The sequence below is a fragment of the Mustelus asterias genome, chromosome 20 (genome assembly GCF_964213995.1).
Source record: "Mustelus asterias chromosome 20, sMusAst1.hap1.1, whole genome shotgun sequence".
Taxonomy (NCBI): Eukaryota; Metazoa; Chordata; class Chondrichthyes; order Carcharhiniformes; family Triakidae; genus Mustelus; species Mustelus asterias.
Window position 1 is genome coordinate 51,911,823 of NC_135820.1, and position 18,380 is coordinate 51,930,202.

Below are 18,380 nucleotides of genomic sequence, written 5' to 3' on the forward strand. Positions count from 1 at the left end.
AATTCTCAAAAGTAGTGTTGCTGTAGCAATAACATGAACACTTCACATTATGCTTTTAAATATTTTAAATTATGGTATAATTGCACCTTTATAGATTGATCATAAATATCTCTCTTTTTATAGTCTTTTAGCATGGCGTCCCACTGGCATGGAGGAGGAGTCTTCAGAGAAGAGTTCTGTGAGTATAATTTGAAATAAGCGCAATTAAAAGACTTGAGTGCCAAAATTTATCTTTCAAAAGAAATGTGGTAGTTTAGCCAGTGAAACCTAACAGTGCATTTCATGTTTTCACAGGACTTGGAAGCTGACCGCCAATCAGTCTGCAGCACAGAGCGAAACCCTTCTGAAAAAGGTCAAAGTCAAGTATCTAACACCAGTGACGAAACTTGGAAAAATAGACCGCATGCAAGTAAGTCCTGTTTTTGCACACTGCGTTTTCTGTTTACTGTAAATATCCAGGCAGGTGTTTCCTGAACAGTGTGTTTGTTTTAAAATGTGTATTTCTTCCTGCCATGCCTGAATAAGCTTCAAATCACAAGTTTCCCAACAAGAATCTCTTTTTAAAAAAGTTCTAGTTAAAATAACGCATACTACAATCTTAATCTTGCTAAAAGTTTACAGTGACCTCAGTGTCCCATCTGTTCAGGACAAGGGAAAATAAGTTAACAAAGGCTACTCTTCTGTTCAGAGACCCATGCTGGCAAATATGTACAATTATTTATTTTTACCAGGCACTATATCTAATTTTGGGGTTGATAATCTCATTATCTTTGTAAATTTCTAAAATGCCAACTCCGTATATATGCTGAAAGTGTATTTTTTGTGATGTGACTAAATATCAGTATACTGATGATGACTGAATTTCCAAATCATCCAACCTAGTATAAGGTTTTATATTTTATCCAGCAACGGCAAAAAAAAAGTGCTTTACTCATCAACCCGTCTTTGGATTAACTGAACTGACTTTTTAGATAAGCTCTTGGCATCCAATTAACCATTGTGAGTTTGCGCAAGTTACTAGTACACCAACATTTCCTGCACTTGTACAAATCCTAATAATAACTGGCCCAACTAAGATGAAATGGTTGATAGTTAAGCTGTTTAATCATACTGATCAGTCAGCTTCACTATCCATAATATAGCTGTAGAAAAAGCAAGAGAGGCAAATATCCTTGGCAGAAAGCCAGAAATAAAACTAATCTGGCAGCAGAGGACAGCAAATTTATTATAAATGTTTTGACAGCACTACCCAAACCCCTGACCCTTGGAAGGATGAAGGCAGCAGCCACGTGAGAGCACTGCTACCTGCCAGAACCTCTTCCTCGCCTAAGCCCTGACTTGGTTGTATATCACTATTCCCTCATCATTGCTTGGTCAGAATCCTGAAACGCCCACCTAATAGTATTGTGGATGTACCTACGCCACACGGACTGCAGCAGTTCAAGAAGGCTACTCGCCACCAACTTCTCGAGGGTAATTAGGGTGGGACAATAAATGTTGGCTTTGTGTTTGCCAGAGATGCCCATGTGGCATGAACAAATAAGAAAAAAGTGCAGAGATATACCAAGTCAGTTTTCAACACTGAATGCATTGTATTGGATAACTTCCAAACTTCCTGTGATGTAATTATTGGACAACTATAATGTCCTCGGCACCGTGTTTCAGCAACAAACCACAGGAATGGCCAGAAATGTACGGCATAATATATATTTAAATACTAGTGCCCCAATTATTTAATGCCTGCACCAGTGAGTAAATCTTCATGGGGTGCTCCACGGACTTTAATCATTTTGTTCATTTTTCCAGGGATATCTGATCAGAAACTCTTTGCTGCCCTCCTCATCAAATGTGTTGTGCAGCTGGAATTAATCCAAACAATAGACAACATTGTGTTCTTTCCAGCAACAAGCAAAAAGGAAGATGCTGAAACTATGGCAGCTGTACAGGTAAAATGAAACCTGTTTGCCTGACAACTTGCTTGTAATGTTAAATGTTGGCAATGATTGTTTTATTAAAACGCCAATTAAATTTTAGCTGTTTCTCATAGCAAGAGTTCTGCTGCTAGCTTGAAATTGATTTTAATTTGAATGTAAAGTGTAAAAATGAAAAGTCCAGTAGTAAGGTAGTTAAATAGAGGTGTGATGAACTGTCCCATAAATTGAACTTGTACATTGCCCGCTGACCATGTAACGAATACCACTGCTAAAATGCTAATGGAACCAAAGTACTATTTGTTGGGGATCGGGTGCCCAATTCAAAACATGACGAGGCATGAATCATTTTTTTGCAGTAATATTTATGAGCAGATGCAAAGCTTTAAATGAAGTTGTCTTTATCAAGGTCAAGTTATGTATGGTTTTGTGTACCTTCCATCTCTATGAAAAACCCCAAAGATATTCCTTGAGAGCTTCCTTTGCTCAATGGATCAGACCAATATACCAAAGGAAAGTTTCCAGCAATCGATAAATGCCCTTGTCATTCAATTCATTGCGACTCAGATGCCAGAAATGTGGATTCTGGCTGTAAACTTGACAACTCAGATTGATGTCTTAAAATTCCATGGTACTATTTCTGGAATCCATGAACTGGAAACTTGCCTCAGTGGCCAAGAGAGATCTGTATTGGAATTTTAGAAAAATATTTGAAACCGAAGAAAATGCAGCACTAAAACTAGAGAACAGGACAGTGGGATTAGGTTTAATTGCTCTAACAAAGATAGAATGGACAAAATGAAGCCCCTCTACTGTATAACGTTATGGTTCTAATAGTGCAATCAATAAGTTTATCTTAATTATTCAAAGACAGCTTTATCATGTCTCTCAAGCTTAATCAACAGCCTTTAATCAATCTTTCCCTTTGAGCTTTATAGCTGCAGACATAGGATCAGTGGACGAGTCATAGGTTTAAAGTGTTTGTAGCCCCCAAATGTTGACAGCTTAATTTGTCCTGCCTTACTTGTGGGACTCTCTTAAAGCTGCAAAACTCCTAATCGGATGCTCTATTCATTTCTAATGTTTATATTTAACCTTGAGATCACCTGTTTGTTTGAGCTGACAGGATGATATTTTTATAAAGCGAAGGTTGATCCCCCCTCTGGGAACTAACACCGAAACACCCCAAAGAGGAGTACCTCGTCCTATAATCTGTAAAAAGTGTGTCTGAAATAGTACGACCTGCTCTTCAGCAACTTCCAGTGGCTAAATAAAAATAATTCCCTGACACACACACACTCAAATCAACATGTAACAATTTATTTATCTAACAGTGAGCAAATTAACTAAACTATTAACAAATCAAATAAATCCCTTCTAACTATTAACTATTCCTGAATAAAACAAGATTCAAATGAAATGCTACTCAATAAATACAATTCCCACTCATTATCAAAAATAGAATTGAGTCATTCTCTAAATTACAACCAGGTTTTGTCTTCCGGAATATTCGGCACCTTCTCTGTTGATTCTTCTGTCTGGAACTTTTTTCTTCTTTGGTACCTTTGCTATCTTGATGGTGCTTTCTCTCAAACATAGATGAAGCTATGAGAGCCAGCAATTCTCTCCAGAGTGAATTGAGAGCTGGTCGCTCTGGCAGGTGGCAGTTGCTCTTTATTCTTTGTTCCACTGCCCACTTTTTTATACCCTTGATGAATTATCAATATTTCCCACAATAAGATTGGTTCTCGGTTGTGAGAACCATCAAATTTAAATTTAATAGGTTTTTGGTATCCAAGTGCTTGATTCAAATTGATTGGCTAAATTAATTAAAAACTGCTGCTTGGCCATTCAATACAAATGTTTCGGTTTGGGCTCCTTATGTACTTTTATTTTACAATTGCTAAGCACAGAAAAAGCACTACCTTTTAACAGGACCATGCAATGCTTTCTGCCCCTAGCATTTTACAATTTGACGAACACCAAATTCTAACTTCCTACCTCCCGATCTACAATTACTTTGCCCAACTTCGCAACAATATGGCTTGGAATTAGTGTTGTTTTCTGAATACTGGATGAAGGATTTATCCACCAGAGGAAACAGTATTCAGAACTTTCCCCTCCGCTGAAGCCCCATTCAAAAGTGTGCTTTCTTCAGCCACATCATCCTTCAGAACAAATTTACACAAAGCCCAAGTCCATCTAGACTTCTGTGGCATCTCTCTTGCATTTGTGGCGAGACCAGTCTTTGGTCTCTAGAAACATAAAACTTTTAATACCCAAGTTTGGGATTACCTAATTGCTGTATGTTGATTTACTTTGTCTTTTTTCGAGCTTGGTAATATCCTGTTTTAGCCCATTGTTTACTTAGTTTCACAAAAATAATCTGAAAATTGGCTAGATCGTTTTTTAAAAATTTATTATAGCGACATGGCAGTAGGGTGACATAGATTGGGACCGGAATACATGACATTTAGGAAGGACTTGGAGCTTGGAAAAAGTAGAGGGGTAGCTCTGTTTATTAATAATGGTATTAGCACAATAGAGAGGGATGAGCTCAGTTCAGGAAACCAGGATGTAGAAGTGGGCGGCACGGTAGCACAGTGGTTAGCACTGCTGCTTCACAGCTCCAGGGACCTGGGTTCGATTCCCGGCTTGGGTCACTGTCTGTGTGGAGTTTGCACATTCTCCTCGTGTCTGCATGGGTTTCCTCCGGGTGCTCTGGCTTCCTCCCACAGTCCAAAGATGTGCGGGTTAGGTTGATTGGCCATGCTAAAATTGCCCCTTAGTGTCCTGGGATGCATAGATTAGAGGGATTCGCGGGTAAAATATGTAGGGATATGGGAGTAGGGCCTGGGTGGGATTGTGGTCGGTGCAGACTCAATGGGCCGAACGGCCTCTTTCTGTACTGTAGGGTTTCTTTCTTTCTAAGTGGTTTGGCGAGAGATGAGAAAATGATAAAGGCAGTAAGTCATTTGAGAGAGTGGTGCTACAGGCTCCCTAACAGTAACCACATGGTGAATAAAGGATGAAATAATGGGAGCTTGTCAGAAAAGTATGACAATAACCATGCGGGATTTTAATTATGAGGACATGAAAACAGAACTAGATAAAGTGAATTGGCAACTTGGGTCAAAGGCTAGGTCAATAGAGGGATGCAGTGGCAGATATTTAAGGGGGTATGTCAGATGCACAGATAATACATACAATTCAACGAAAAAAAATTCCAAGGGGAGGATCCATCATCTGTGGTTAGGTTTTTAAAAAAAGTTAAAGATGGAATAAAACTTAAAGTACATAATTATGTAAAGCTGAGTGGCAGTCAGAAGATTGGACAGAATATAAAAAATAGCAAAAAATGACAATGATTAACAAGGAGGGAAAATTAGAATATGATACAAAGTTAGCTAGAAATATAAAGATAGAGTTTCAATAGATATTTAAAGGGTTAACAAAGTGAGCGTTGGTCCAATAGAAAGTGAGTCTGGGGAATTAATAATGGAAAATAGAGATTCCCATTGACTTCAGTTTTCCTGTGGTTCCTTGGTGTTTCACTCTGTCAAAGGTTGCCTTGATAGTAAAGGCAGTCACTCTTCCCCTCACATCTCTAGAATTCAGCTTCTTCCAATATTGTGTAAAAATAAGTGTCCCTTATCTTCCTAGTCTTACCAAAGGAAACAGCAAGCAAATGGCCTATTCTTAAACCTCTACTAATGTCGTGGGTGATGTGCATGGGAACCACAGAAAGGCCTACATTGGCTTGAGTCATAGCTAGCACAAATGTTGATGGTCGTGTTTGATGGAGGTCAGTTGTCTCAGCCTCAGGCCATTGCTGCAGGAGATTCTCAAGGTAGTGACCTAGGCTGAACTGTCTTCAGCTGTTTCATTAATGAATTTCCTTCCATTATAAAGGCCAGGAATGGTTCTAATCACTGATGATTGCAGCATGTGTTGCATTTGTTCATATTTGGACCAAGCCTGTGCTGAAGTTTGGATCCAGATGGATTCAATGAAATGTAAACTAAACATCAGTCAACAGGAGAAAATAAACAGAGGTGTCTTTCCACTTGGAACCCAAGGAATTTAAAATGTAAATCAGTAGACGCAACAGCAGAGATCGTGAATCTAGTGAAATGGTGCAATGTCAACAAAACGAAGGAGCAAGTATCGACTTCAGGAAGCATAGTGGAGAGCATGCCCCTGTCTATATCAACGGTGATGAAGTGGAAATGGTCGACGCTCCAAGTTTCTAGGTGTCCAGATCACCAACAGCCTGTCCTGGTCCCTCCATGCTGACACTCTAGTTAGGCAATCCCACCCACGCCTCGATTTTCTCAGGAGGCTTAGGAAATTCAACATGTCCATTACGACTTTCACCAATTGTTACAGATGCATAATAGAAAGTATCCTTTACGGATGCATCACAGCTTGGTATGGCTCCTGCTCTGACCAAGATGCAAGAAACTACAAAGGGTTGTGAACGCAGCCCAGTCCATCACGCAAACCAGCCTTCCATCCATTGACTCAGTTTACACTTCCCTCTGCCTCGGAAAAGCAGCCAGCACAATGAAAGACCCACGCATCCCAGACATACTCTCTTCCACCTTGTTGTATTGGAAAAAGGGGATACAAAAGTCTGAAAGCATATATCAACTGACTCAAGAACAACTTCTACCCTCCTGCCATCAGACTTTTGAATGGACTTGCCATATATTAAACTGATCTTTCTCTACGCTCTAGCTATGACTGTAGCACTATATTCTGCACTCTCCTTTCCTTCTCCCCTATGTACGCTATGAACGGTATGTTTTGTCTGTATCGTGCACAAGAAACAATACTTTTCTGAAACAGTACTGTATCCCAATACATAGACAAATGAAATCAAATCATCATCCCTATGTTGGTAGTGGTTTAAGTGTGGATCATTTGCTCTCTTAGTAAGATTAGGAAGATGTGAATAAGGAACATTTATTTAATATTGGAAAAAGTGCAGAAGTGTCACAAATGTACAATAACTTGTTTTTATGTGCAGAGGGATTCAATTGATGCTGAGGTCCATATAGATACTGAAGACCAAGGAATGTATCGATACATGACTTCAGAGCAGCTTTTCAAACTCTTGGATTGTCTGTTGGAGTCCCATTCATTTGCAAAGGCTTTCAACTCAAATAATGAACAGAGGACAACGCTGTGGAGAGCAGGTGAATATTACACATGTTAATTAAGAGTAAACTTCTCATAAGTTTGAATCAGCTGCATGAATCTATATTTCTCGAATATTTTGCATTTAAATTGTAACACTTCGTTTCACTCATATTTTTGAATAAAATAAATGTAATTCAGTCAGAACTTTGCTAAAATGTGCCTAATTGTATGAAAATCAATGGAACTGTACAGATGCACCACAAACCCAATTTTAGTACATTCTGCAAGATGTGAAGTAGTCAGTGAAAGGGCTTAGCTCCATTAATTGTTATTTAGTTTCATTCAGATTGAATGAGCTTGGTGTGATCCAAGCCAAAATACTGCTGATGCTGGAATGTGAAACAAAAGCAGAAAATGCTGGAAAATCTCAGCAGATCTGGCGGCATCTGTGGAGAGAGAATAGAGCCAATGATCTTGAAACGCTGGCTGTATTCTCTCTCCACAGATGCTGTCAGACCTGCTGAGATTTTCCAGCATTTTCTGTTTTCCTCTGATCCAGAGAACTGTATGTCATTTGGAACTCCCATGAGCAGCATAGCAGTTCTGTGACCTAACAGGCGACACAAGGTGACTGAGGACTTTGAAATGGGTGATTTGGGGTTCTTTGTCACAGCCATTGTGATTGTTTGGAGCAGTCATCATATTGAGAGGGCAAGATACAGATTTCTATTCAACATGTATTCATTTTCATTTCCTCCAAAAATTGTATTTGCATCTGTGGTGTGAAGACAGTTTTTTGTATGAAGATAGCTCTTTGTTGAAAATGTAAAAACTGAATATATTTTTTAAACTGTTGCTGTTTCTTTAAAAGCCAATTTCACTCCCCTATAAAGTTTCTCAATTCAGAGGGATACTGAATGACTTATTCGATGGTGTTTATCGAACTGCATTTCTGCAATTAGCTCTCAAAGTACCCAACCGTTGTCATCAGTTAACTTGCCATTGAATTTCTCACTTTGTCTGCAGGGAAGTATTTGTAGTTATTGAACATTCCACTCCCACCCCCACCCCCATGGAATGCACCGTTCTTTCCATTTTGAAATGTTTGTTTTTGGCCTGCTGTAATGCTCCAGTGAAACCCTATACAAACTGGAGGAACAACCCCTCAGCTTCCAGTTAGGATGTTACAGCCTTCTGGACCCAAGATTAAGTTCAATAACTTTAGACTGTCAACTTTCACTTCCATCTTGACCCCTTTCTTTGTCCCAATGCAAACTCCCCCCCCCCCCCCCCCCCCCACAGGGCCACCGGTCATATATTGTTTAATTTTGCTTTCACCAAGCACTGACCTTTGTTCTCCAATTAACACATTCTGCTATCCTACCTTTACGCTACTATCAGCAAATCATTTAGACTTTAATGTTACCATTCATATTCCCCTTAGCTCCCACCTATCCCTGACTTTATATTCTGCTCCACTTTCTCGACGACCCCCCCCCCCCCCACTCTATAATACATCCCATTTCTATCCCACATTAGCTCTGAGGAAGAGTCATATGAACTCTGTTTCTCTCTCCACAGATACTGACAGACCTGCTGAGTTTATCCAAGTTTTGCTGTTCTTACTGCAGATGCTAAAAATCTGAAATATTTTGGTTTTATTTCCCATCTTGATGTTCCTTCATCCCAATCATAAAACCAACTCAAGGCAGATTAATTTAATAAAACCTGGTGTTTTAATGGAAATTGATTCCCTAAACTGCAGAAAATGCATACTCTGTAATGACAGCATACAGTTGGTGAGTTAACACCATATTGCATCACGTACTGACTTTGAAGTGTTTTTCTTCTTACTCCAGGGTTTAAGGGCAAATCCAAGCCTAATCTCTTAAAGCAGGAAACTAGCAGTCTTGCTTGTTGTCTTCGTATACTCTTCCGCATGTATACAGATGAAAATCGCCAGGATTCTTGGAACAACATCCAGAAACGACTATTGAAGTATGAGAATTTATTTCTAGTTTTTTTTGTAACTACTGTATCTATCAAGAAAACTGAGCAAGCTGCAAGGCCCTCTGCTGCAAATTCCCTGTCATTGCAAATATGAACTTCAATTGTGTGTTCAAGATTGAGTGTTAGGCGACTAAAAATTCATTCCGTGTTTTGCATAGTTGGCAGTACTAAGAAGGCTATTTTGTACACAGACAATACCAAGTGCTTTATTCTGTTATTGTCTGAATATTTTATTTTTATGATGGATTATTTATTGAATCCTTTCTTGCTCGTCACAATACTCAGGATTACAAATTGGCTGCACTTAACTGTTTATGCAAATAGGTAACTGGTTGATAGATGTATGCCTTATGAAGAATTAAAATTCTCATCCCTGTTTCCAAATTATAGGGTTAGTCGCGAGGGGACATAGGTTCAAGGTGAGAGGCAGGAGGTTTAGGGGGGATGTGAGGAAAAACGTTTTTGCCCAGAGGGTGGTGGCAGTCTGGAATGCGTTGTCTGGGAGGGTGGTGAAGGTGGGTTGCCTCACTCCCTTTAAAAGTACCTGGATGAGCCCTTGGCACATCATCACAATCAGGGCTATGGGCCAAGTGCTGACAGATGGGATTAGGTGGGAGTTCTGGTGTTTCTAATGTGTTGGTGCGGACTCAATGGGCCAAAGGGCGTCTTCTGTGCTGTATGATTCTGTCTGATTACTCATTCCTCACAGTGAACGCTTTGCTGTTTCTCACTACTTAATTTGGTCATCATTATTCCTCTTTATATTGTGTTTAATTTAGTAATCCATATTGGACCATGTTTGTTTAGTTTGAGCTTGCTAATTTTTAAAATATATTTAAGTTTCAAGAACATCATTACACCATGTAATTTTATCCGACTTTGGAGATGTTGTTCAACAGCACCAATGAACCTGCTTTGTTTGTTTCCTCCATTTTATTGAATTTCACCCTTTTGAAGTTGTGTATCTGGTTCCTGGTCTTGGGCATTATTGACTTATGATCAGCCTGAATTTAATTTTTCAGTGCTTTTGTCCTCCTGAAGTGCTACAATTTATATTCATCTACAAATATAGCAACATAAATTGCATTACATTTGCCAACTCTTCATGAAAATTTCCCAGTTTCTATTTTGCTGATTTGAAATCTTGTTAAAATAGCTATCCTGATTTAATATACCTTTCCAATCTCTTCATGCTAATCAGATAATAAATATTCTGGGAATTACTTTTCAATATTTACAGGAGAAGACGTGAGTAAGGTGTTTGCTCTAAACAAAGATAAAGAAGGATGTCAGCCTTGTCTCAGTGAAAGTTTTCTTGCTCTCTTGAGTCAGAAAGTTCTTGGGTCAGACTCACCTCTGGACAGCTGAGCATGTAATCCAAAGTGACAATACAGTGCCGCACTGATGAAGGATTGCCATGTTATTCACAACAATATATTTTGAAATTGAGGTGAAATCAAGCTCCCACCCACCACCTCTTGTGGATATAAAGGGTTCTGTGGCTGCTATTTGAAGTGCAGCAGGGAGGTTTGCCCATTGTCCTGGCCAACATTTATGCTTCAACGAATGCACAAAAATAGATTGCTTGATTTTGTATTTTATTGGTTTATGGAACCTTGCTCTGGGCAAATTGAATGCTATGTTTGCCTTCGCTACAAGAGTAATTACACTTCAAAACCATAGGCTTTATTGGTTGTGAACCGCCATTGGGATGTTTCCTGCATGCATTGTTCATGTTACTTGTGTTCCTGTCCCTGTTTTAAAATTCCTATCTATATTTGAAGGTTTATTCACTTAAAGATTTTAAAAATTAATTTCCATTGAATATATACAGATTTTAGAATGCCTTTGCTGATTCACATTACTGTTTGCACCCAGAAGATCAATATTATAAACATTTGTCAAGCAAAGTACACATGAAGATTAGTCGTTTCCTTTTGTGGCTGTCAAAAAACATTAAAACAAAATATTTGAACGTTGAATTTAGGAGCAAGCGTAGGCCTTTCAGCCCTTCAAGCCTGCTCCACCAGAACACCATGGCTGATCTGATCGTGTCTCAACTCCACTTTGATGTCTGCCCCTCATAATTCTTGGCTTTCTTATCTATCAAAAATCTGTCTAACTTGGTCTTGAATAAATTCAGTGACCCAGACTCCACTAATTTCTGGGGAAGAGAATTCCACTTACTAATGACCTTTGGGGAGAAAATTAATTCCCATCTCAGTATTAAATGGTAGACCTCCTATTCTTAAACGGTATCCCCTGATTCTAGTCTCATTCACAAGTGGAAATATCCTCCTGGTATTTACCTTATGAAATCTCCCTAAGATCATGTATGGTTCTGTAACATCATCTCTCATTCTTCTAAACTCCAATGGGTATAGGCCCAACCTGTTCAGCCTTTCTTCATTATTGTGTAACGAGAGAGGATTAATTAGCAACCTTGTGGTGCGAAATCCTTTGGGGAAGAGTGACAATAATATCGTAGAGTTCTTCATTAAGATGGAGAGTGACACAGTCAAGTCTGAGACTGGGGTCCTGAACTTAAGGAAAGCTAACTTTGGTGTGAGATGTGCATTGGCTAGGACAAGCTGGCAAAGGATAATTAAGGGGTTGACAGTGGATAGGCAATGGCAGACACTTGAAGAATACATGGGTGAACTTCAACAACTGTGTATCCCTGTCTGGCGTAAGAGTAAAATGGGAAGGTGGCTCATCCATGGCTAACAAGGGAAATCAGGGATGGTGTTAAAGTCAAAGAGGAGGCATATAAATTGGCCAGAGAAAGTAGCAAACTTGAGGACTGGGAGAAATTTAAAACCCAGCAGAAGAGGACAAAGAGTTTAACTTAGAAGGAGAAAATTTGCAAAAAACATAAAAACTGACTTGCAAAAGCTTCTGTAGATATGTGAAGAGAAAAAGACTGGTGAAGACAAATGTAGGTCCCTTACAGTTAGAATCAGGTGAATTCATAATGGGCAACAAAGAGATGGCAGACCAGCTGAACAAATGCTTTGGATCTGTTTTCACTAAGGAGGACACAAATAACCTTCCAGAAATACTAGGGGACAGAGGAACTGAAGGAAATCCTTATTAGTCAAGAAATTAATTGGGGAAATTGCTGGGATTAAAACCCAATAAGTTCCCAGGGTCTGATGCTCTGCATGCTCGAGTACGTAAGGAAGTGGCCCTAGAAATAGTGAACACATTGGTGATCATTTTTCTGCATTCTATAGAAGAGTACCAGTGGATTGCAGGATAACTAATGTAACCCCACTTTTTAAAAAAGGAGAGAGAAAACCGGGAATTATAGACTGGTTAGCCTGACATCGGTATTAAGCATGTAATAACTGAACATTTGGAAGTGTTGATAGGATCAGTCCAAGTCAGCATGGATTCATTAGAGGGAAATCGTGCTTGACAATTATTTTGGAATTTTTTGAGGATGTGACCAATAGAATGGACAAGGGTGAACCAGTGGATGTTGTGCATTTGGACTTTTAAAAGGCTTTTGACAATGTCCCACACGAAATTAATGAGCAAAATTAAAGCTCATGGTATTGGGGGTAATGTATTGATGTGGGTAGAGAACTGATTGGCAGATAGGAAGCAGAGAGTGGGAATAAATTGATTCTTTTCAGAGTGGTAGGCAATGACTCATGGGGTACCGCAGGGTTCAGTGCTGGGACCCCAGCTGTTCACAATATACATGAATGATTTGGACGAAGGAATTGAATGCAATATCCCCAAATTTGCAGACGACACTAAGTTGGGTGGCAGTGTGTGCTGTGAGGGGGATGCTAAGAGGCTGCAGGTGATTTGGACAAGCCAACTGGGTGAGCAAATACCTGGCAAATGCATTATAATGTGGATGAGTGTGAGGTTATCCACTTTGGTGGCAAAAACAGAAAGGAAGATTATTATCTGAATGGTGGCAATTTAGGAAAAGGAGAAGTGCAACGTGACCTGGGTATCATGGTGGAACAGTTGCTGTAGTGACCAATCGCTGAAGTTTGGTATGCAGGTGCAGCAGGTGGTGAGAGCTAATGGCACGCTGGCCTTCATACCAAGATGATTTGTGATTTGAGTATAGGAGTAAGAAAGACTTGCTGCAGTTGTACAGGGCCTTGATGAGGCCTCACTTTGAGTATTGTGTGCATTTTTGGTCTTCTAGTCTGAGGAAGGGCATTCCTGCTATTGAGGGAGTCCAGCAGAGGTTCACCAGACTGATTCCCGGAATGGCAGGACTGACGTATGAAGAGAGACTAGATTGATTGGGCTTGTACTTGCTGGAATTTAGAAGAATGAGGGATTGCATAGAAACTTATAAAATCCTACTGGGACTGGACAGGCTAGATGCAGGAAGAATGTTCCCGATGCTGAGGAAGTGCAGACCTAGGGGGTCACAGTCTAAGAATAAGGGGTAAGCCACTCAGGACTGAGATGGAGAAGAACTTCTTCACTCAGAGTTGTGAACCTGTGCAGTTCTGCACCACAGAAAACTGTTGGGGTCATTTTGTTAGATATATTCAAGTGGAAGCTAAACATGGCCCTTGTGGCTAAAGGGATCAAGAGGCATGGAGAGAAAGCAGGAGTGGGATACTGAAAGTGTATGATCAGCCATGATCATATTGAATGGTGGTGCAGGCTCGAAGGGCTGAATGGTCTACTCCTGCACCTATTTTCTGTGCTTCATAAGATGAGCCTTTCATCCCAGGAATGAATGGTCAACCTTCCAATGCAATTATCATTTTTCAAGTAAGGATACCAGAACTGTACATGGTATTCTAGATGTGCTCTCACCAAGGCCCTGTACAGCCACAATAAGACTTCCCTACTTTTCTATTCTATTCCCCATTGCCATAAATGTCAATATTCTTATCACTTGTATCTGCAAACTAACGTTTTGTGATTCATGTTAGTATGCAGGCAACGTGAATTTAACAATGCTGGCACAGTACCTTTCGGAATTCTGAGAGCACTTGCCATATATATATATATGATATATATGTATATATATATATCGCGTGTGTATATATTATATATATATAAAATTGAGGAATGATAATTTGCTGCTGGTTTATTGCTATATTGTAGTCTTCATACTGTGCCATTATTAAAAGAAACTGGGCTGAATCCTGTGGTATGCACTGTATGAAGAGTGAGAAATATCTTGCTATGACAAGTCATGTTCCTTTATCAGTTTATTCATATCACAGAATTAGATAAAGGTGAGCAGTTAAACCTGCAAATTGTGGAGAATTACACCAATTATGACAGACTTGCCGCAAGATAGGTCATGTTTCTTTTTGTCAGTTTTACAATTGTAATTTCATTGAAAACTTTGTTTCTCATTAGTGTTTGCAGTGAAGCCCTTGCCTACTTCATAACACTTACCTCTGAAAGTCACCGTGAAGCTTGGACAAACTTGTTGCTGCTTTTCCTCACAAAGACTCTCAAAACTAGTGATGAAAAGGTATGGATGAAACTTATCTTGTTTATACATTCATCTGCTTAAACAGATCATTGAGTGACATGTAAATTAGTATGGAAGTTGACCCCTGCAGTGTGAAAATAAAATCATCTTTGGGTAGTAAGGAACAGCCGCAAAGGAAGTCTCATTCTAAATGAGAGTTGGGTTGGTGGTGGAGGAGGTTGAAGTCGATCGCCATCTGTAATTGTTCAGAACCAACATGGTTAGGTCTTAATCTGTGCTGCTGTTATGAATTACCTCATAATTGCCTTTGACAAAAGATTATAGTATGATTGAAAAGAGAACTGGGTAAATAAAGAATATAAAAACATGGCATGGAGGTAGGAGGCAGGAAATGACATTGAAGTAGACTGAGGAGAGAAAGCCAGAACAAGCAGGATGGGCACGTGACCTCTTCGAAACATAGAATCCCTGCAGCAGAAAGAGGCCATCCAGCCTTTTGAATCTGCACCAACTCTCCGAAAAGGCATCCCACCCAGGCCCTGCCCTGCCCTCCGCCCTATCCCTGTAACTCCGCTCATTTACCATGGCTAATCCACCTAATCTGCATATCTTTAGACTGTGGGAGGATACCAGAGCACCAGGAAGAAACGCACGTGGATGTGGAGAGAACGTGCAAATACCACACAGTCACTCAAGGCCAGAAGTGAACCCCGAACCCTGGTGCTGTGAGGCAGTAGTGCCACCCTCTTGTGCTGTCACTTATATGATTCTAGAATTGTCAGGTTACAGTACGACATTACTTTGAAAAGGAGTAGATTTTTAAAATCAAGTTCTGTTCAAACTCATCTTTTGTCATTGTCTTGTCCTTCCATTTTTTTGTTGGAGTTTTTACATCCCTGTTTCTTCTGTTCGGTAATTCCAATTTGGGGTAAGATCCCACGGCTGGCAACTTGCCAAGCAGCGGCTCTTTGTTTTTGAAAGTGATATTAGCCCATGTACATACCAGAATAAAATCTGAACCCATTATCCTCATAGTTGCTGGGTAAAAGTTAGAAACTTACCTCGGTTTAATTTCTTGCTTTTCCATTACAACTGATTCATTAAATTTAGTATACACTGATTCTAATTTGATTTTGAGTCTGTGGTTCAGTGCAATGTCACTATGCTCCAATTGTCCTTCAAGCTACGATGCAAGCTGGAGAAACATTACTAAAAATAAATAAATTAACAAAAAGCTGCAGATGTTAACACCTGCAGAAAAATAGAGAGGAACTGAAGCATGAAACCAGTGGGAACCAAAAATGAGTAATAACATTGGCAAAAGTGCCCTTGGGTGTCTTTGATCAGAAATGTTTTGAATATGATAGTGATGGAGATCTGTATGCTTTACAACCAGCTAATTTATTTGCGTATAATGCTGAATTCCTGCTCGAGTGAGGTGCTGCAATGCTTGATCCTGAGCTGGAAAGTTTAACCCTTCAAACTTTAGAACAAAAGTTAAAATACTTACGTTTTCAGTCCATATCTCTCATGTTTGATTTTTCTTTTTCCTTCAAGTTTAAGATCCATGCATCAGCCTACTATCCATATTTGTGTGAAATTGTGCAGTTTGACCTCATCCCTGAACTGAGAGCAGTTTTACGCAAGTTCTTTCTACGCATCGGCTTTGTATTTCAAATCTGCCATCCAGAGGAGGAGCGACAAGAAGATACTACATAATGAAAAGTCTGCATGCGTTTCTATTTCCAGCCTGTAAATGGTTTCCCTGATATTACCTGTTGTAGTCAAAGAAAACATTAATTTTGGAGCTTATTTTGAACACGATATTAGACAATTCCAAAATATTGAGATATTTGTCAATGATGTGTGTATCCTGTCTGTCAAAGGGTATTCCATGAGGCACTTATCCTGAGTCCCTTTGTATTCTATAGTTTGTATTTTTGTTTTTGTTTGTCTTAAAGGAATGTCTGCATTGTTTCCCCCTTTTATTTTATGTCTTTAAAATACCCAGTTAAACTATTTCAGGGACTTTGAATTGTAATGTATGTCGACATTATGGGACACTACTGTCTTAAACAGTAAATATTTGAGGTAAATATATGGTTTGAACACTGTACAGTGTAAAATGAAGTCATTAACATAATGAATAAGTGATGGTTTCAGTGCTTTTAAATGACTGTTAAACCAGTAGGTGTATAATTTTGAATTGCAGTTGTGATGCGCCTAGAAACATGATACGTGAATTGCTTATTGAGGGAATGATGGGAATTGAAGGGTGCAGAGAATTCAGTGATTCATTTGCTAAGGCCAAAATGGCCTTTTTCATTTTGGTACTTCCTGTGTGCCCAATTCAAATTTTGTGTTTGCTGGGTGTGATGAATCGGAGATGTTTTTGAGGTCTGCTTCTTGCATAGTTACAGTGGAGTTTGCAAACTCAATTCCCCCCCCCCCCCCCCCCGCCCAAAATTATGAACACAGCATACCATAGAGAAGCACAATTACAAACTTGCAATAAGTAAACAATACTAATACCCTTTGAGAATGAAGTTGGATTTCAACTCGGCTGTTTTAGAACAGAGAAACGTAACTTTCAATGCGCAATATGCAGATTATATGAAAAACGGTAGTTGATGGCCTTGATGTGGCAAAGTCTCTTAACTGTATTGCTAGAGAATAGCCAGGGCAACAATTTTCTCTTTTTTTTTCTCTCTTAGCTAAGGCTTCTTGAATCCCCGAGGTGTAATCCGACGACATGGGAATGTGGATTATTTTTTAAATCTGTGCAGGATTTAGCAACATTTCAAACTCAATTATTTTTAAAACTCTGTAGTAAAGCTGTCCTTCTCTTTAGGGAAACTGTACATTTTAAACTAATGAAAAACAGTTGGCTGTGCTTAGCCTCTACTCCCTTGTAACCATTGCATCCAATGCATATTCTGACTTCACACCAAGATTAGCTCGCAGCTAGATACTAAATCGTACCTAACCAATACCTGGCAGATCAATATCTCATGTTCTGAGTTGGAATTTTGCTCATTGACACTAATCTTCTGCCCATTGATGGGTAGTTCGTGGATCTCTTTGGGTTTCACATCATGCACATTCACCTCCAGTGTATTTCTTGAGAAGCACCTGATTCAGAGCAGAGCTCAATAGATTCTATGTTCGTGCCAGTAGGACGCTTGTGCTACCTAATCCTAAAGTGTCACTTGGCCAGTTACAAATCCAGTATGAATCTGCAGCATTTAACAAATCTGGCAAGTTTACATTGAGCTCACTGCTAACTTGTGAGCCCTGTGTTTTATGAGCTGACAATGCAAAACTCTACTGGTGCCAGCCAGTATAAAAGCTGTATATAAAATGGAATTATGTACTTCCCAGACATTCAAAACTTACTACAACTCATCTGTATGTGAATTGGATAAGGTACAAAATTAATAACTGTTAAACTTTTGTGTATGAATCATAATTAGAAGATAAATATAATCTGACTTCATTTCAAATTTGGATACCAGGAATTGCTATCAGTAGATCAGATATTGGTTCTAACGTTGTATCAGGAAAAACTGGGGAAAGAGAGCAAGAGAAAAATGACAAGAAAATCTGTAGTGATTGCTAAATTTCAGTGATTTCCCACAGAAGTGTGGAGCTCGATGAGCCTTTCTCTTGGCTCTGTTAAAACCAGCATTGGCAGGTGCCTGCTTGCCCACTGCTGCTCTTAGTATCAAATGGTAGAAAGGGTTACGACAAGAGCCCTTTTTATAAAAAAAAGGTAGATTAATGACATAAAATGATTACCTGAAAGGATTACGTTTTCCTGTTGACTATTATGCAATAATGACTGTGTTTAATTTATG

At 39.3% G+C, this 18,380-nt stretch overlaps 1 protein-coding gene across 1 annotated transcript in view; it reads left to right on the forward strand.

Moving 5' to 3' along the window:
* LOC144508532 (brefeldin A-inhibited guanine nucleotide-exchange protein 2-like) overlaps positions 1-16,693 on the forward strand; it is a 96,860-nt gene extending 80,167 nt beyond the window's left edge. The window contains exons 33-39 of the mRNA XM_078236542.1: positions 124-178; positions 295-409; positions 1,807-1,946; positions 6,964-7,132; positions 8,936-9,074; positions 14,445-14,562; positions 16,081-16,693. Of these exons, the coding sequence (XP_078092668.1) occupies positions 124-178; positions 295-409; positions 1,807-1,946; positions 6,964-7,132; positions 8,936-9,074; positions 14,445-14,562; positions 16,081-16,242 (898 nt within the window). The 3' untranslated portion in view covers positions 16,243-16,693. The remainder of the gene's footprint in view (positions 1-123; positions 179-294; positions 410-1,806; positions 1,947-6,963; positions 7,133-8,935; positions 9,075-14,444; positions 14,563-16,080) is intronic.
* The last annotated feature ends 1,687 nt before the right edge of the window (positions 16,694-18,380 follow it).